The 20,978-nt window shown below is 24.0% G+C and overlaps 3 protein-coding genes across 5 annotated transcripts; 2 read left to right on the plus strand and 1 right to left on the minus strand.

The window, feature by feature from the left end:
* Positions 1-4,477: 4,477 nt before the first annotated feature.
* LOC112597302 (PCI domain-containing protein 2) lies at positions 4,478-8,741 on the plus strand. The gene is made up of 10 exons (XM_025343281.1): positions 4,478-4,585; positions 5,006-5,119; positions 5,206-5,247; positions 5,315-5,439; positions 6,549-6,675; positions 6,738-6,883; positions 6,956-7,173; positions 7,808-7,908; positions 7,978-8,177; positions 8,444-8,741. Exons 2-10 carry the CDS (start codon positions 5,093-5,095, stop codon positions 8,694-8,696), a joined length of 1,239 nt encoding a protein of 412 aa, XP_025199066.1. The 5' UTR covers positions 4,478-4,585; positions 5,006-5,092; the 3' UTR covers positions 8,697-8,741.
* Positions 8,742-9,960: 1,219 nt separating this feature from the next.
* Positions 9,961-10,861, minus strand: LOC112597308 (V-type proton ATPase 21 kDa proteolipid subunit). The gene has a single exon (XM_025343294.1). It carries the CDS (start codon positions 10,693-10,695, stop codon positions 10,069-10,071), a length of 627 nt encoding a protein of 208 aa, XP_025199079.1. The 5' UTR covers positions 10,696-10,861; the 3' UTR covers positions 9,961-10,068.
* A 210-nt stretch (positions 10,862-11,071) lies between these two features.
* LOC112600404 (annexin B9-like) lies at positions 11,072-17,802 on the plus strand. 3 transcript variants are annotated; one of them, XM_025347640.1, is made up of 10 exons: positions 11,072-11,353; positions 13,341-13,889; positions 14,617-14,793; positions 14,905-15,109; positions 15,199-15,278; positions 15,337-15,409; positions 15,468-15,641; positions 15,701-15,882; positions 17,394-17,408; positions 17,677-17,802. In XM_025347640.1, exons 1-10 carry the CDS (start codon positions 11,321-11,323, stop codon positions 17,728-17,730), a joined length of 1,542 nt encoding a protein of 513 aa, XP_025203425.1. In that variant the 5' UTR covers positions 11,072-11,320; the 3' UTR covers positions 17,731-17,802. The 3 variants fall into 3 exon arrangements, with proteins under 3 accessions (XP_025203425.1, XP_025203577.1, XP_025203505.1); XM_025347792.1 differs by lacking the exon at positions 13,341-13,889 and having other exon boundaries at positions 11,076-11,353; XM_025347720.1 differs by lacking the exon at positions 17,394-17,408 and having other exon boundaries at positions 11,077-11,353.
* Positions 17,803-20,978: the final 3,176 nt, after the last annotated feature.

Below are 20,978 nucleotides of genomic sequence, written 5' to 3' on the forward strand. Positions count from 1 at the left end.
GTATAGATATGAAATATTGAAGAAATAATAGATAGGTCAAGCAATACCCACTTTTATTATACATTATACTTATATCAATATATGTATGTATATAGTACAACATTTAAAGTTTAAATAAGGGAAGAGAAGTGATATAATCTGAAAAGCGGTGTATAGCCGTATAGGGTATTAACTATTAACAAAACGTCAACGAGAGAAGGGAAAATCTATAACACGAATACGAGATAAAAAAATATTTAAAAAAATTGTTCATTGTCTTGCCGAAAACTTTCTAAGCCTACACAAGTTTTATCTAAGTTACATTTTAAAACTTTTATATTTATTGTTAATAATAATTGCCATAATTTATGTATTACCTACTTTTAATATGTATTTACATATCAAAAAGAATAAATAAATAAAATCCTGCAATAGATAATCGACCCCTTCCCCCTAAAAAATGCCACTATTGAAATAAAATTTGTGGTTCATTAATAAATATATAGTTTAAATACTTGTTTATTAAAATTAAAAATACCTAAACCAACTATATATTTTATGTTCGACATTTATATAAATCAACATTTTGTGGAAAAGTATTCCATTTCAAAATTTAAAGCAAATAAACAATTTTACCTATAAGGCTAAAAGTTATAAAACCTTAAAAATCACAACTACCTACATAAAAAATTATAATAATTTGATTTTTCATCAAAATTTATTGTTAGTAGGTAGCACCCTAGTCGGCCTAGTCAGATAGTTTCCACATTGGTGAGCCTCGTCCTCACGTTATTCATTTTGTTGGTATCAATGATATCTTTTGCTACAAAATTAAAATAATAATATACAAATATAGGTATTATAAATTGTAAGTATTCTTTTGTTTAAAAAAAAAAAAAATATTCTAGTGATATTTATGTTTTATATTATTATAAAAATCCCTTTAACATAGACGATAATATCGTGTATAAAAGTATAATAATCTTTAATGACGGATTTCAGCTCTACTGCGCTGAACGATTTACTGGTCACGGGTGCTTAACTTACTGCCCACACCGTTGACTCCACAGACATACATTGTGCATGCAGTACCTATGATTTTTATATACCTATCTAAACTTAGATATTAAAACTATTATCACTATAATATAATACCACAATTTTGGTGAGAAATATTTAAATCATATATTTTATGTGAAACCTGTCTAAAAGACAGGGTTAAAAATGTTGAATAAAAAAATAATATACATGTGGAATTGTGAAAAAATACATAAAACAGATATGGGTAATAACCTTATTTTGAGTTAAGTTTATCGTTATTAGAATTATATTATAGGTATTATTTAAAAATTATTAATACATTTATAACATATAAAAATTCCATAACAAATAAATAATACATTTTTAAATTAAAGATAATTACCTTTATTATTATAAACGCATACTTTAGATTGAATAATTTAATTGAAATCAATTTATCTGATATTAAACTGCAATAATCGTGTACAATCTAATTAAAAAATAATTATTAGATGAGTTAATAAAAATAAAAGAATTCTATTATAAACTATTAATGGGCAATATACAATGTGTTATTCTAGTCTGTGATTGGTCATTAAAGTCATTTGTTACAAAAATAAACTATAATTTTATTATAATTACAGAGAAAAAAAAGGAAAACAAATATTGCTGATATAAATGTTTTAATTTGTTTATCATGGTACCTATTTATTACAGATCGCATATACTTTTCTCAGTATTATTAATATGATTAAATTAAAAAAAAAAAAAAAAAAATGTTTGAAGTAACTTTCTACATGGTTACTTAATTATCAAATTTATGCAACATATATAATATATTACCATAATATGAATATTCACACTACAATCTTGATAAGATTAAATATGGACATAATATAGTTTACAGGTAAAGTTAAGTATCTAGGTAATGTAACTGTAATGTAACAGTAGATAAGTATTAGTGTACATTAAATACACTTATATATATAGTTTAGTTCTCTATACAATTATTATATTCTATGAATTATGATATGTTTTAGTGTTCGGCGTGAGTTTATATATAATTATGTATAACTGTATATAAATAAGTATAATGTACATGTTATAGTAATATCTAGTATAAAATAAATATTATAATTTATAATCTATAAATACATTTATAACTCTATAGGTATGCTCTTCAATAATTTAGTAATTATATAGAAACTATAAGTACGAATATACTGCAATATTTTTACATAACAGTATCTATAAGTACAAAATACAAGCCCCTTTTTTTAAATAAAAACTTACCAAATAGTTTAATATATAAATCAGTCTTACAGTGCATAAAGTAATGAAGTTACAAACATTTTTTGGAAAATTTAAACGCATTTATTCTTAAGTAACGCTGTATTGAAGTATTTATTAAAAGCAAATAAATATATTAAGTAGTACATTTTAAATTCATACTTCATATTAATATTCTTGTACTGCATACTAAAATAGGGGCTGTACTTGTATAACTTTATTACACAAGAGAATCATATATAATTATTTACTTTTTGCGTTTAAAATTTTTCTTTCTTTAGAACCTTATTTAAATAATTATTTGGACAAAGATTTTATTAGATTGTAAATCAAATACCTTAGATTACTTATATTGTAAAATTATTAGATAGGTACTTAAAATCGCATTATAATATAAAAATTACATCAGATACAAATCAACCAGGATTTAAGAGTATTTCATCTGAAGAATTTACCAATGACTACATTAAAATTGACGAGTTGAGCCAAATGAAAAACTATATTACGTAGATTTTTAATTTATAAAGGATACAAAATCCAATTATCTACATACCATTTTTTAATACAGTTAGAAGATCCATTTATGAACATTACCAATCGTTAAACAAAATGTCAATGCCTTCGCTAGGAATCTAGATATATAATTCACTCGTAGGAATAGATAAAAATATCAAATATTTTATAAACTAACCAAACTTGCCTAACCTTGGAGAATTCAATTTATGACAACAAAATTTTGAATCTCTAAAAATATTTTTTTTTAATATTTATATTTATTGCATTAACGATTTACATTAAGTATAATTATTTCAATTTTTTTCAAATAAGTTTTGTAACATATTATATAATAATAGATTAGACCTGAAAATTTAAATAAATTACATCTCTCCCTATGAAAATTATTGTTTATATTACTATTTGGTGTTTGCCAGCATGACCTAAAGGTGCTTATTGTGCTTATACACTTTATCTTTGATTGCGTGGCGCCATAGATAGGCTACTAAATATACGTCTTATTGGTTAATTTTTATAATACTTATGTGAAACAGCATTGACGTGAAATTCAATTCCTATCATCAGAAACGAACAAGAACACACATCAACCATGCACTGAATCAAAATAAATATTACCTATTAGCTTAAACTATGATAGATAACTAAAGCTCAGGTTAAGGCTGTAAATTTAAATTGTAAAGCATACACTTATATGCATTACAAACTGACAAAATATACTCTGTAAATTTCAAAATATGCTAAACCTACAGCAATTTATTTAAAATTTCAAAAACCTGTTAACTTCTATACTGTGACTGATATGAATATTATATCAATGGACATTAATTCAAGTAAGTGATAAGTTAGTCAATTTATTAAATATGCTTAGCAATACCCGAAGTCTGCAGAGTTTTATAGGTAGATATTTATAACAATTATCTCAACATAAATAAATAATGATACACAACATGGGCGTTCCCAGACATTTTTCTAGGGGGGAGGGAATTTATTTAAAAATATATAAAGATTTTTTTTTTATACATTTTATTTATAATACATTATCATGTTTTATCATTATTACAATTAGGTATTATTATTATACATTTTATATTTTATTTATAGAACATTATTATGTTTCATCAGTATAACATTAAATTATTACAATTGGGAAACAAATTTAAAATTCTAGTGGGTAAGTGTCCCGTCTTGCCCCTTCCCCTTGGGACGCCTATGATGTACAATATATTATAATATAAAATATGCAAAACTTCAATTAATACCTTATTACCTATACTTAATATACCTAATAGTATGATACATTGATTCAAAATTATGCAACATATATTAATTCGTAATTTTACAATAATTCAATTATGTAATTAGTCATGATCTAAAATAATTAAAAATAATTTTCAAAAATCTAATTTAATAAAATTTATTCATATGTTATGCACGCCGTACGACTCAAAATGTAGATAAAAAAATGAAAATTATATCTACATAGTAGCTCAGCTACACAAACGACCGACGTGCTACTGGTGGCAATTTAACTGTGTATTTTATCACAAACATTTTTCAATTATTTATGGTAGCGGTTCTTGAGTCGACCATAAAATTGATTTTCTTTCTTATCTCTTATCACAAAATAAATAATATTTATTATTTCTTTCTTATTTTTTATTATTTAATTATAATATTTCTATGTGTATTTTACATTTACGCGTTATTGAATTTAACTTCAAAGCTACAGCCTACAACTGTTTTAAATGACAGTTAGAATTTTAGTAATTAACTATTCAACGTAAGTATTAATTTAATTTAATATTATTGTTATACAAAATGTTATTTTTTCCTATAATAATTATTAATGGACATGAAAATAGCCATTAATAACTATAACAATAATTACTAAATACAATCACTTATGCTATAATTAAGTATTCACTATAGTCTATACCAGGGGACAAGGATTACCTGTTAATATTTTTTGAAAATAATTTTAATAACTCAAAAAGTTTTTAGAGTCAATCCAAAAGTAATAAAAAAATTTGGTTTTGGCCGTTATTTGGTGACCATAAATAATTCTAATCTATGTAATTGATTATTTTAAGTACTTTTTAATATAGATATATGTATTATGCATATCAAAGTGGAAATCATGTATAATGTATTGTGTGATTATAAAACCCATTTTTTTATTATATACATTTTATTTTTTCAGAAATTATTTTGTTTAAACACTTAAGTGCTTTTAGTTGTATTGATGGTTTTTGCATAATATACATTTTTCAAGAACAAAGTATCTAATATGTATACAAAAGATTATATTTTATCGGTATGTTAATTAAAATGTAATATTTTAAAATAGTTAGGCATTTAGTTTTGATTTTTACATTTACTTGAAACTATATTATGTTTTAGACTACAACGTTTTACAATGAAGAGAATGGTTCTGAATTGGCGGTAATAATATTTTTTAGTCATTACTTTAATTTAAAATGTATGTGTAAAAATTCTTTTATTTTCACAGAATTTCTTTTCGTTAAGAGATAATTCATCTAAAGAGTGGAACCTAAAAAATTCTATTGAGTATCTTCAAAAAGTTGCCGAAGATAATGAACTTGATTTTGAGGGTGAAATAATACTGCACTTAAGGTAATTTTTATATTATAGGCTAGTATTGGTTATAAATTCTATAAAGAAATATCCATCTATAATAATTTTGAAGTGAAAAATCAAAAAAATAACATTGTGTTATTATTAAAGTTGAAACTGTTTTAGAAGGATCTAAACTAAATTAAATGTTAAAAAATAGTTTAAAATTTGTTACCCTTATAGTATACTATTTACTGCTCCTTTGTGGTATAGTATATTACTTAACTGGAAATTTAAGATTTCTATTGCATTTTTATTTTATTTTATTACTGGTGAGCGTAAGGTACTTGTGACTTTTATAATTAAAATAAACGATATTAACGGTCAAAAAATACTTAAATATCCATTATAATAATTAATAACTGTAAAATATCTATCAAAACAATAATGATAATGATAATAAATTGTAATTAATCAGGTAAAATATACAGTTTTTGGCATACAACATTTGTTGGTAGGTAGCATACAACAAGAATATTTAAAATTTATTATGCCATTAGAAAGAAGGTAAATATTAAAATCTCTTAAATTATTTATACATATGTAATGTTATATTTAAAATATCAAGTAAAAATAAATATTTTAAAAATTCATATAAAATAAAATAATGTGGTGATTATTAAGAGAACCCAGGTTGAAATATTTTTAGTAATTTTAGCTAATAAAGTAGTGCAAACAATTTTTTACTTCTTTTCTATTAGCTTAACTAGTGTTAGTATGTCTTCGAAAAATGTACTTTACATTAATTCAAAAAAGGCTGATAAACACCATTTTTTAATTGTATTTCTCTTACAAATTATTTTTGTTTAATAGCATAATGTGTAAAAGAATGCATAATATGTTATTTTTGTCTAACAAATATTTACTTATTATAGTATAAAAATTACTCTTATTTCTTGTTTTGTTTTTAAGTATTGAAATTAGACCTATGATATAATTAAATTTATGATTATGATCTAGGTTGTAGTTAATTAAGTTCTCCAGATAATTTGTATTTCAATTTTATGATTATTATAATTTGTTCATGTCTAAATTGAATAAATAAATATTATAATTGTTATGTTATAAATAACTGAAAGTGTATGTTACTTAATTTAAAATTATTACAGTGTCCTTAAATCAATAGGAGAAAAAAAATATGATGATGCTTTTAAAGGACAATTGGTAATTTTACAAAACATTGTTAAATATCTTCAATCTGATAGTGAAAACTGGATGGTGCCACTTGCTAATACAGTAAATATACAATGATTTTAATAAAATAAGTTTAATCATCAAATAAACATTTTATGTTGTAGGTTTGTGTTGATCTTAGATATCTATTAAATGCGTATTATAAATATGAGTCCACAAGTAAAAAATTGAAAATGGAAAAATATAATGATTTTCAAAAAAAATACATTGATATAATGATGATGTATTTCCGTATTTGTTCTAATGACATGTAAGTTATTTCTCTGAAATTATTATAAAATTGTTTTCATGTTTATTAAAATATTTGTTTTTACAATTATAGCCGAGCTCCAGCACGTCAATCCAAGCGTTGGACAATAATGTTTATTGTGAATCAGATGTTAAAAGTATACCATAAAATCAAAAAATTTCATTTGACTACAGGTTTGACTAAAACTATTTTCATGTGTCCGGACAAGAATACATTTCCAATAGCGCATGCGGTTACCTTTTATTATTTTACTGGCTGTAAAGAGATATTTGAAGGAAAATTTAATGATGGTTAGAAAATGTATATTATTTAATTATTACTAAAACTCTGCTTTCCATTACCCTATAAAATGCTTAAACCGATAGCGCATATAAAAATTGCAAAATATTGTATAAATTCATTAAACCTTATAACATTAATAACTAGAATAAAGATTATACAAATAAATAATATTAAAATAATATGTATATTGCATATTATATAATTAAATCAATAGTGTTCAATTTTTATTTTTATAAAATAAACATAATTTAATTATTATTAGTGGTTGATATAGTTATATTTTGTACAAGTGTTTTGTTTAAGTGTCTATGTTAGTTATTTTGAAAAGTTTTGATTTATTATCATAAAATAAGCTGTATTCTTTTGCACATACAGCTTATTTTCTTAGCATACCTAGTATTTTCATCAATGGCTAGTTTGGTAAAATAAATTAGCATAGACCAATTGTAATATGATTTTTAGAATATTTCAAACCCTATTGTTTAAATGTCATACTATTAGAAATATTTTGATTATGTATAGTTTGTGTATATATTTAAAAATAAGTTTTTTAAATTTTTATAAATCTTAAAATTGATGCATTATCTTTTAATATGTAAATATGTAATAAAATATATTGTTAATTGTTTATGGTTGTTTCAGCTAGAGAAAATTTGACAATTGCATTTCAAGGCTGCCATAAAAACTCAATCAAAAACAAGACGTTGATTTTGAAAAAACTTATCCCATTAAACATGTTGCATGTAATTAGATGCTAATTATATTTATATACTATAATATTTTACAAATGAATTATCATTTATTTGTCTTAGGGAATAATGCCATCAAAACATCTTCTCAATAAATATAATTTGGATGCATTTAAAGATCTGACTGAGTATATTAAGATGGGCAATGTAAAAAAATTTAGAGAATGCATTGATGTTAATGAAGTATATTTAATGAAATCTGGAATATATTTGTTATTGCAAAAATTAATAAATCTTGTTTACAGAAACCTGTTAAAAAAATTGTAAGCAATTTAATGTTTAAATATTTATAATTATAATGTATAGCACTTGTGTTGTAGCTATGAATTAAACAAAAACCAACTGACTATTAAAAAAAATTTACTTTTCTTGAAATAATTAATGATTAACTTTAATTAACTGTTAATCAAAATTAAAAATGTATACATTTTCTGTTAAGATACTAAATAGAACTGTAGAAGATTTAAAATAACACAAGTGCTAGAAAAATTTCACTAAACTTGATTTTAACTGTTATTTCTTTTTACAGTTTCTTAATAGCTAACAACCATATTATACCAGTTGAGACTATTACAGTAATATTGAAAAAATTTGATGATCCTGAAACAGATTTTGAAAAAGCACAGTCTTTATTAGTTAACATGATTTACAGAGGAACACTCCGTGGATATTTATCACATGCTCACAAAAAAGTTGTATTAAGTAAAAAAGATCCATTCCCCACTGGTAAACAAGTTTTTGATAAAGCTACAAAATCTATTAATGAAATTGGTCATAATTAGTTTAATTTAATTGATGTAACATGTACGTATTATACTATTATTTCTAAAATAAGACATTTTTTTTTTTTTACATACTATGACATGTATTTCCAAGAATCTTTTATTTTTTCTAAAATAACTAGCTGTATTACAACTGTCCAGGTTAAATTAAATTTATTGTTTTCTATTCTTCCATTGAAATATATAACCTAATCGCTATTAATTTTATTATTTTTCCTTCTTAATCATTCTAAATATATCTTTGATATAAATACAAACAACTAATATTTATAATCTAATATCGTTATTCATTAAGATTGATATTAATTTTTATGCATTCATACTTAAAACATATCCAAATTAAGTTAGAAAATCATTAAAGTAATTATTTTTTACTGCGTTTATAATTATTTGGTTTTAATATTTATTTATTTTTTTAAATATATTTGATTTTCTTAATTTTTGTGAGGCAAATCTCAATCTATGTGTAAACCGTCCCATGGAGGTTGAAATATAAGCAATAAACATCCTCAAGTTACAAGTTTTAAGGAATCTATTGATATAATTTAAAACTTATTGAAAATGGTCGTCATTTTTGAATTTACACAAAATAAACAAAGAAATATTCATTTTTTGATGTATAGTTTTTTTTTTTTATTTCGGTAGGTCATGTATACTAATTACAGTAAGTATATTTATTTTGTTAACATATATTATAACATATATACCAAATGGTAAATTTAATAATAGTAGGTATTAAATAAATACTGTAACTGATTAAATGTTTTAATTAACAAATATTTATTTATGAACACGTGGAATGATGAAGTACATGTTTTGGTATTAAATATTAAAATAAAATGAACCATTTGTTTTGGTTTAATGTCTACTATCTTAAAAGTAACATGATACTTAAAATATTATTGAAGACATTATGAAATGTATGTAGGTACTGCAAAAATTAAATTTTATAATCTATCCCTTAAAATAAGTAGTCTACAAATTAAAGGATTTTCAAAAAAATGAATTTTGCATGAATTATATTTTATACAATTATTAACAGTAGGCCAAATATGATTAAGTTCTACAATATGTTTGGAATTGGACAATATGTTAATAATTTAATATATTTTATTACATAAAACAATTTTATATATATTATATAAATGTATATTATGAACTTCTATATAAAATGTGTTTGGAATTGATATTTTAAAAATAAATTGATTAGACCGAGTGAAATAATTAATAATTAATTACCTTAAAGTAATAACACTAATACTACTTGGTAGATTTAAGAACCATCCAATGTATTACATTTTAATAGACAATTCAAAATCAAAACAAAACTATTCAAAAATAAATATACACATGAATAACATAGAATGTAAAGTTACTTATCACCCATCTTCACTTTGGAAGTTATGTATATGCCAACAATTAGACCGAAAAGACCAATGGCACTTCCAAAAATTTCAACAATTAAAATTTTGACAAAAAGCGAAGAGTTTGCTGCATCTGCTAATGCTGCACCTGATCCCACTACTCCAACAGCTATACCACAAAATAGGTTAACCAAACCAACGCTTATGCCAGCAGCAAATATTAAATAGCCTGCCATCCAATTTTGATCTCTGATTTGTTGTGTGGTATCCACATTGTCTGTGAACGATTCCAACTGGCCGGACATGACAATTGCAGTGATCAGTCCATAGATGGCCACCGCTTCGCAGAAGATGACAGATATAAGATTCTTGGTCTTGATGCGTGGTGCTTTAACTCCACCGCCAACGATGCTCACACCAGTTGTATGTATTCCCAACGCGGCTCCAACCACAGACAGGGCAACCGCCAGAGATATACCCAAAACAGCCCACATATACGGTGATGTATTGGCCAAGAACCAGCCAACACTTATTTGCTCACCTTTACCGGCCAACAGGTAGAATAGTATGATAGCCGACATCAATGTGGATCCCGTTCCGAAGATCGAGTAACCTAATATCGCTCTCAGTCTCATTTTCGATTTCTTTGTAACTTAGTCGTCGATAAAAATTATGCAAGTCAAATGCAAACGAAACACATTTAAGTACAAATTATAAAACAATATAATATTCGGTAATATTACTAATATTAATTGTTACTTTTATTACTTATAACTCAAAAGGACTCCGCCCCAAGTACGGATTAGATAGTTAGACGGTCTAATCAATTCTAGACGCTAAAACATATGTTTTAATATAATAATAATCCTTATACCACGGTATGTGATAACACTTGATGTTTATTGCTTCCATGGAAATATGTTGCACAGGATATGGTTTTGATAAAAAAAAAATTATATTTATTCCCATTTACCCCACTTGTACAATTATAATGTCATTATCACAGAATATCGTATTAATATTATAATTATTGTACATTTTACTACTTTAGTCATTTTGTCGACTTGTCACTCGTTTTACGTTAGTATTAGACATTAGTCATTTCTGTAGTCCTATTCTATTCGTTCATCGTTCATCATTAGTCAGTATTCACTATTCGCTAAAAGCTTAGACTTTCATTACGAGTTCAGCATTTTCATTTATTTCTTGACGAACAACTCCGGATTTAATTTAAATTATTAATTCCAACAATCTATAAATATGAGCTATCCTGGATATCCTCCCAACAATCAGGTAAGTTTACTATTTATTTTTAAAAACTAGGTATCAAAAAATGTTCTTGATGCATACTACCAATTTATTACTACTTTTTTATGAGCAGAAAGTCTAACATTATGCATGCTAGTAGATACTGATATCAGATGTCTTAATTAGTTGAGGGGTTATAAATTGACTAATATTTTTTTATAAATACTTAATACAAAACATTTTTTTATCTACATAATTTCAAATTAATTATTAAGCTTTGCAAACAAGCTTGAAAAAAAAAAATGAATTTTATCTTTGTATGATGAAAAATGCTTAATTCGAGAATACCAACCAATATTTTTTTTGCAATAACACTTTAAACAATATGTTTTATTATTGTTATTGCAAAAGTATATTTTTTCATATAAATATTTCACCACTCTAATATTAGTTGTTTATATCTAAACTTTATCCTATTTAGTAATATTGGACAATTATCAATATATATGTTTGATTGTTTATCTATTGATAATTTAGAATAAGAATCTATAGTTTACTATATTATATTATAATGTAGTCTGTTCACAAATTACCTATATTTTAACTATAATTTGAGTATTTACTTTTTTTAAATTATATAGCATTAAGATATACTAATAACTATTAACACTTCTAATATTATTATTGTATGGATAAATTTGTCTTTATAGTTTATTATAGTATGTTAATATTTTCATATGTTTTAGCAATGTCTTTATTGATAAAATAACACTAATAATTTCGTCTAAGATTTTTATTAGGTAACATTACATTAGGTAGTTCTAGTTACTGGTTAATGAAGTAATGTTTTTCTATAAGACAACTTTTGTATTAAATTCTTGTATAGTAGGCTTAAAGAAAATTTACATTAAAATATTTGTATGTTTTAGTTCACTTTTATACATACTTATTACTTAAATAATAATATTGGTTATAAGCACTTTTATTGTTCATTATGTTATGTATTTCATCAGGGCTGGGTTAAGAGAAGCCCAGAGACTCTTGGGCTGATACTAGCAAAATAAAATTAAATCACAACTTGAATAAAAATGTTCAATTATTGTTGATATTGTCATAACTCATAAATTTATAAATAAATGTTATTATTAATAGCTAATAATATATTTATACATTATAAATGCATAAAAGTGAGAAGCAAGTTTACAAATATAACTTTTAAATTGATTATTATGGACTAGTAGAGTAGGATTAACTCTATAATAATGTTGGTAATTTGGTATGGTTTTAAATTTTAATAAAAATATTATTCTAAATATATGTTGTATGAATTATTATTATTTTGATTTTTAAATTTAAATATTTTTAAACCATACTTTCTAATCAAATATTATTTTTTTTTAAATTTCAATATATTATTCAATTAAATTCATTTATTACAATATATTAGATATGTGTAATAAAAAAATGATATCTAATTCTAATGGTTGGTCCAAAGTATCTGCATTTCTAAATCTGGCTATGTATATCACGTATAAATATGAAAATTGATAATGACAGTGATAAAATTAACAAATAACATTTTACTCATGCCATTAATTAGATAAAGAATTAAAACTGTAGATATAATAATACACTGATCTCAAATTAAAAATAAGTTTACTTTGTTTAAAGTAAGATTGAAAATAAATAGGATTGCCTTTATATAAGTAATAATTATTATAGTAGACATATATTTATTTGTTTCACTGTATATACCTATAACTTGGAATAACACATAATTTCCAGATAAATTGAAAATACTTAACACGATTTTATGAAAACACAGACCTACTTATTTAATATATTCTATGATATATATTTTAATTAAATACAAATTATGACAAAAACCCAATTTTATAATTTTCTATAAGCTAAATGTTAACATATTTATAATTATTATTCAAACTTACAAATTATTAGGTACTACATTTAAAAAAATGTATTTCGTTTTTACATAGTTAAATATTTTATGAACTATTTTGTTTTTTGGTAGGGATTCCCTGGTCAACCTGGAGTGCAACAACCTGGCTCCCAGTTACCTTATCCACCATATCCCGGAGGTAATGTAGGACAACAAGGGTTTCCAATGCCAAGTGCTTATCCACCAGGCCAACCTAGCTATCCCCAGCAAAGCCCATACCCTCCCCAAGTTGGTCAATATCCACCACAACCATCCGGACAGTTCCTACCTCAATCTGGTCCTTATACTTCAAATTTACCAATGTATCCATCATCAGCTGTAGGAGGTCAATATCCATCCACTGTACCAGGGCAATATCCATCATCCACTAATCCTGGCCAATATCCACCACAGGCCTCTCCATATCCAAATGCTCAGTTAACTTCTAGTTATGTACCTCAGTCTGCTGCCTACCCAACTCAATCAGCTTATCCACCCACTCAACAAACATCTTCAGTTTATCCGAATATGACAGCTGGTGGTTATGATGGTGGTTCTCAAGGTCTACCACAAGCAGCATATCCACCTATTAGCACTCCTGCTCATTATCAACCATTAAGCAGCTCACCTGCTCAAAAAAAGGTGAGATTTCAATAATTTCTAATTAAATATATAAATATTTATTATGATTCCAATTAAGATTAATGTTTCAATATATATCTATTAAATTATCAGTGAATTTCAAAAATTTATTTTAAATTTGTTTTATTTATTTTATCAAGAATTTCGTTAAAAACTACTTCTACAATAAAAAATTCATTTTAATTACATACAATACCTTCTCATAATATTTTCCTTTTTTTTTTTTTTAATACTTGTATCAAAACTTTAAAAAATTATTTAATTATTTATTCTTGGCTTTGTATTTGGTGAAAATAGATACATGTAATTTTGCGAATTATAATTATTTGCAGGTGGAACTAATAGTTATATATCTATAAATATTGTTAATTAGTGTTTATTTTTATGTATTTAAGAGATAAATAGTAAGTTAAAAAAAATACTGATATAAATTAATGTTTTGCTTTCATAAGTACTTTATTTAATTATACTCATTTTAATTAACTTTAAAAGCTTATTGTTAAGATAATGCTGATAACATGATTTTGGCTTTTCATAATATTTAAAAATGAATGATTCTCTATAATTAAATGATGCTAATTCTTATAACCAGTAACTTGAGTTATTAATTGCTCTTTTGTATATAATATCAATTCAATAATTAGTTTAAAATAGAATAATGGTATTCAAAACTTATACCGTTTAGTTTATTTATATTTTGCATATTGAAAAACCTGTTTTGTTTTAGTCTAATCCAACGCTTCGTCCAGCCAATCCATTTGATCCACGTCGTGATGCTGAAATATTGCGTAAAGCTATGAAAGGGTTTGGAACTGATGAAAAATCAATCATACAAGTCTTGGCTCATAGAGTTAATACTCAAAGACAGGAAATCGCAGTTCAATTCAAGACGATGTATGGTAAAGTAAGTATTATATAATTTTTGTTTAACTTATTGCATGCTTAAGCTTTAATTACATAGTTATTAATTTTATAATATTTATTCGTTTGATTAAATATTGTTTTATTATTTTAGGATTTGATATCCGATTTGAAGAGTGAAGTGAGTGGAAAGTTTAAAGATCTGATTGTAGGACTCATGACACCAACTTTTGATTTTCTTGCTAAAGAAATTCATAATGCTATTGATGGTATTGGCACTAATGAAGAAACAATAATTGAAATCATATGTACTGCTTCAAATGCTGAAATTAATAATATAAAAATGGCATACCATAAATGTAGGTTAAATGTAGTTAATCAGTATAAAAATGATTAGTATTAATACATTATATTTTTCTACTAATTTAATTATTATTGTTTTTTCTAGTGTTTGGAAAAGATTTAGAAAAAGAGCTCATGGGAGAAACATCAGGAAGTTTCCGGAGATTATTAGTGTCACTTTGTCAGGTAAATTTTTTTAGTACTTCTCCTTAACAATAATATAAGTTTATTTTTATTTTGGTAGGGACAACGCAATGAAAATACATTTGTTGATGTTGCATCTGCACAAGCTGATGCACAAAAATTGTTACAAGCTGGTAAATTATTTCACCATAAAAAAATGTAAACCAATAATATTTAATTTTAATTTTATAGGTGAACTACAATTTGGAACTGATGAGTCTACATTTAACATGATCTTATGTAGCCGTAGCTTCTGTCAATTACAACAAATATTTTTGGAATATCATCGTCTAACTGGAAGAGACTTTGAAGATGTTATCAAAAGTGAATTCAGTGGAGATATTGAGAATGGACTTAAAGCGATTGGTATAAATTTGAAAATTTTTAATTTAAACTGTTTAAGTATTAAATGTATCATTTTACAGTGAAATCTGTAAGAGATAAAAGTGCATACTTTGCTAAACGTTTACACGAAAGCATGGCTGGTTTTGGCACAAATGACAGTGCATTGATTCGTATTGTTGCAACTCGTTGTGAAATTGACATGGTTGACATAAAAAATGCTTATATGTCGATGTATGGGAAATCTTTGGAGACTGATGTTGCGGTAAGAATTATATTTTATTTCTTGTACGTATTAGGCACATTATATAGTCAGGGTGTGCAATCATTAAATTTCATTATCATTTTTAATTTGATAATATTTCTAAATCCGTAAAATTAAATAGTTTTAATTAACTGGTTATCATATAGTGATTAAAATATAATATTTTTGCTGATCATTGAAAATTGAGTATTCGTTAAAACAAAGTTTAATAATACTAATTCATATTTATTTTGTAACGATAAATTTAGTTTATTTGTAATATAAATCTATTAATATACATACTGATTTTCCATTTTTGCAACATGTTTTATAAAAAAAAATGGAATATTCTTTTACTACTTATAAATGCAGACTAATTAAAGTGTACAAAAATCTACACAAAAAAAATCTCAATTTTGACTTACTTCTTCATACTGTTCAAGTAAACTAACCTTCCTATTTATGTTTAAAATGATAAAATAGTTTTTACATAAAACTATTAATGTAAAAATATCTAAAAATTAAAGGTATTTTAAATTTTAATTGCAATATGTCATCATATGGGATTGCCGAAATTACAGTTAAGCCTTACTTATTAATAATAATAAAATAAATTACTGTTCTTTAGAAACAGATTTTATAGTGCTTAAAGTACTTATTATATTTTATTATTTTTTTTTTATCTCTTGGAATTAAACATATAAAATGGTGTCAGTACTTAAAAGAAAATGTAAATTAACTTTGTTTCTAATGGAATTTAGTCACTTTTAACTATTGAATGTCAAATAATACTTTTTTTTTTAATAAATTCAAATTTAAGTAGGCAAAAGTTATCTAATATTCTTTAAAAATTGTGAAACAAAACGTTAAATGTATAATCTTTGATTTTAAATTAATTGTTTTTAATACATGAGAAATATTCATAAGTTATTGAAAATAAAACATATTATTTTAAATTGTATTATAATAATTGTAAAATAAGTTAGTATATTATATGTAATAATATTGAAACAGATAAACATCAGTTAAAACTTAATATAAACTCTAAATCTTAAATTATCATTTATTTAAAATTAAATGATTAATTTCGTAATTGTCATGCCCTTATATTAATCACTACTATGCCTACTGCATTATATTTCAAATTTAAATATTATATTGAAAGTTTAATTTAGATAATGCCAGATTGATTTTACTCTGTACTAGTATAATCAGTAATCACGATTATTTTTAATTAACTCATAATATACCAGTAATATTCAATTTATTCAACATATTTTGTGATTGCTATACTATAATATATGTTAAATTTTAAATTAAATATGTTCAAGTTTGTTGACCTAGCTTCAAATGTTCATATTTATGACGTATCTCATTAATTCAGACTCTATTAATAAACATGTATCTTTGTTATTATTATTTGTTCCTTAAACTATAACCGAAAATTTCTTTTATAATCTAGAAAAGTACTGATAAATTATCATATAAACCTAATTTAAAATTTGTTTTGTTTTATTTATGCGAATCAACAGTCTGATACGTTTATGGTGAGTTGCTGCATGAGTAGTGAATGAAAAATATGTCAGCTACAATGATTGATTGCTGAATTGCCTGAATTATTAACTAATATTTTATAAAATTGGTTTGCTTGGACTAATTTTAACCAAAGTCTGAAAGTTGTTAGTTTTGCATACATCCATTGAAAAACATTGTAGAAGAAAACTAACCTATTTCATCAAAATATACATTTATTTAATTTGTATTTAAAGTTTCCACTGAAATTTAATTAGCTTATTGATAAATTTTATGTTACAGGACGATACATCAGGCGACTACAAAAAATGTCTGATTGCTTTAATTGTTGGCTAAAAATAATAGTATACATATAATCTTATTATACAGTATTTTATTTATACAATCATCAATACATTTTACAGCTTTGCACTATTTAATATTTATATAAAATATTTTCATTATTTGCATTTAAAATTGATAATGTTTACTTAAATATTTTTACTCATTCTTAAAATAATATTTAAATCATGATAATTAAATTTCATATTTTATTCTTTTTTTACTGTGAATTTAAGCATCAATTAAATTTTTGTATTTAATAGTTAAATACTTTGGGCTTGGGTATTTAAAAAATAATGGTTATTTTTAATATTTTATGAATACATGATGTATATTTTAAGCATTTTTATTTTTTTTACAATATGATACATGGTAAACATTTAAACTCACTTTGTCAAATTATATTGTCAATTTTTTAATTACTATTGAAGATTTGTTAATTCTTTCTATATTTTTCTATATTATTGTTTAAATAAACTAAATTAACATCATTAGTCAAATCTGCTTGATATTTATGTCATATAAAATTATATTAATTATTACAAATATTATAGTTTTTAAGCAGGGTAAATATGTGCCACTCATTAACCAAATATTGTAAAACACTGAATGCATTTTATAAACTTAATGTTTATGACTCTCGGAAGTCTTAAAATGGTGCTTATTAATTTGTTATTAATGTTATTATACTTGAATTATTATATACATTTTAATTGTCTTATTATTTATTCATTAATAAATATATAAATTCTTGCTGTGGCGTTATCAACTTATTATAAATATACCTTAGTATTACTTGTTTAATAAAATTATATTAAATTTAACCATTTACTTAAAAAATTCTATTTGGTTAAAATAATATAGCATTAAAAATATTTAATTATAATATTATATGAAAAATTAGTTACAATTCTAAAATATACAATTTAATGTTTAACTTAATAATATAATATTTTGTAACGTCACTGGCTTAGTTATTTGTTATTGCATTGTTATCTGTTGATAAACTACAATGTTTTTTTGTTTTACACTGTATTCGCTATATATTTATCTTTTGATGTTTTATAATAAAATTTCATTATATTTCAATTTTAAAATTGCTGTTGGAATTTTTTTTTATTAGTTTTTAATCAATCTTATTATGTGCTATAAGTACTCACACGTGGCAGGTGATAAAAATCTATTTCTGTTACAGTAGTGAATGACAGTGGTTTAACTAAAACCATTTTGTAAGGGTGTTATAGATATTTCATAATTATTACAAGTTATAAGGAGTGAAGAATTTTGAGTGGAGCAATGTAATGTATTAACTTTACAATGATGTGTGTTTTTTTTTATATATGTGATAAGTAGGGAACGGATTTTAATTTAATATAAAATCAAAAATATTTAAATATATATTTGTTTATTACTTAATAAATATTTATTTATAAATGTATAATATTTAAATATTTAAATTGAAAAGAAGATAAAATTATTAAAAAATTAAAAAATATTAAAAAAATTTAAAATGTATTCTGAATCATCATGTGGGAAACAGTTAGAAACGACATATAATTTGAAATGTAAAGTGGCGGCGGTTCGGTCTTAACATTGCTTTGTAACGGCTGAATGACCTCTCCACATCAACGGACGTGACAGGTGCATATTTCATACACATTATTTCTTTTAGAGTGTATTCAATTTCTGAATAATTGTTATTCGGAGTTTTGTTTAATAGTATGTCCCTTATTGACATTATATTATTAAATCCTGGGTTTTTTTCCAATACATTTTTTAATTTTGAATTGGTTAAAGCTCCAATTTCTCCAGGAACACGTTCTAATTGCTTTATGGCATTATCAACTATTTCTAAGCTCCCCGTTAATGGCATTTTAAAAGTTTCTAATTTTGAAATAGTATCAATTAAAAATCCAAAATTAGTGGAAATAAATGCTAAATTGTTTTGCAAATTTTTACTTTCTATGAGCTCAATAGTTTTTTTTATTGCCATTGCAGCATCGTAATCTAAATTTAAGACAACGTTTCTAATCTTTTCAAAGTTATTTGAATAATATAATACAGCTGATAACCACGTACCCTATCGAGTTATAATAGGCTCGGGAGGTAGAGTTAAATCCGGGTACATATCTTTAAATGTCTGTACTCGACTTGACGCTTTTAAAAATATTTTTTTTACGTTGGTAATTAATGAATCAACTTCAGAAAACTGAAATCTAATTGTTTCAGCTATACGATGAAAACCATGTACTAGACAAGTTAAATGCACCATCCTTGGATAAAATATGTCCAACACTTTTCCCGCCTTACACATAACGGCGCGGCGTCCGTTAAAAGTAAAAGTACATTATTGTGTATTATACCTTTCGGACACAAAAAACCCATTGCATTATTAAATAACTGACATATAGTTTTGTGGTTACATTTATCAAATATACATGAAAATTCTACAATGTTACATAATTTATGTATTTATTTATAAAAAAATTTAATTATCCTAAAATATTTAAAAATATTTAAAACAAAATTAGCATCAGATTACTTGAATTTAAATGAAACGTATACATATATTGAAAACTTTCCGATGCTATTACTACATAAAAATATTTATTTAAATTAAAATCCGTTCCCTAATGATAAGTAGCCCATAAAATGTTTAAATTTTTAACTTTAATGGTGATTTTGAATAGAAAATTGGATCTAATTTGTATTTGATTTTGAAATTAAAAGTTTCCAGTATATTTTATAATCGTTAAAAATAAAACATTAAAGACAGATGTGAATTTTTAGGCCTTACAGTTTTCAACTAAATTGATTTTTTTTTTATATTATCATAACTGAAAAATGAATAATGACAGAAACTTGAAAATTTTCTCAGCTATTTATATTATCATATTTTATGCATGCTAAATTTTTCAAAAATGTTTGAGCTATTTATAGAAAATTTAAATTTTTAAAATTTAAATTTAATGACCCTTAATAGTGATCTATTCGACACCTAATTTACAGCAACGCGATATCGAATTACCCGCTTATCTTCCAATTTTTAATTTTTACAGTAATATTTTTAGTTTTCCTAACCATTAAGCACAATATGTAAAAGTGAAAACTTTTTTTTTTTTTTTTGGGGGGGGGGATAAGTAACCTGAGATAAGTTATACAAACGTATAATTTTTTTATTTTTTTTATATGTATTACCTATGTGCGGTTAAAATATAACTAGTGAACATTATTCTTAGGTATTTTAATAGTTGTATATATTT

This window comes from Melanaphis sacchari, unplaced genomic scaffold (assembly GCF_002803265.2).
Source record: "Melanaphis sacchari strain LSU unplaced genomic scaffold, SCAv2.0 Contig0_pilon_pilon, whole genome shotgun sequence".
Taxonomy (NCBI): Eukaryota; Metazoa; Arthropoda; class Insecta; order Hemiptera; family Aphididae; genus Melanaphis; species Melanaphis sacchari.

What these genes read in the sequence shown, in the direction of transcription:
- LOC112597302 (XM_025343281.1), top strand. Translation starts at nt 5,093, where the DNA reads ATGTATACAAAAGATTATATTTTATCG. An exon ending in CGTATTTGTTCTAATGACAT is followed by an intron (nt 6,884 to 6,955) that starts GTAAGTTATTTC and finishes TTACAATTATAG; the next exon opens with CCGAGCTCCAGCACGTCAAT. An exon ending in TGAAGGAAAATTTAATGATG is followed by an intron (nt 7,174 to 7,807) that starts GTTAGAAAATGT and finishes TGGTTGTTTCAG; the next exon opens with CTAGAGAAAATTTGACAATT.
- LOC112597308 (XM_025343294.1), bottom strand. Translation starts at nt 10,695, where the DNA reads ATGAGACTGAGAGCGATATTAGGTTACTCGATCTTCGGAACGGGATCC.
- LOC112600404 (XM_025347640.1), top strand. Translation starts at nt 11,321, where the DNA reads ATGAGCTATCCTGGATATCCTCCCAACAATCAG. An exon ending in ACAAAAATTGTTACAAGCTG is followed by an intron (nt 15,410 to 15,467) that starts GTAAATTATTTC and finishes TTAATTTTATAG; the next exon opens with GTGAACTACAATTTGGAACT. An exon ending in GAATGGACTTAAAGCGATTG is followed by an intron (nt 15,642 to 15,700) that starts GTATAAATTTGA and finishes ATCATTTTACAG; the next exon opens with TGAAATCTGTAAGAGATAAA.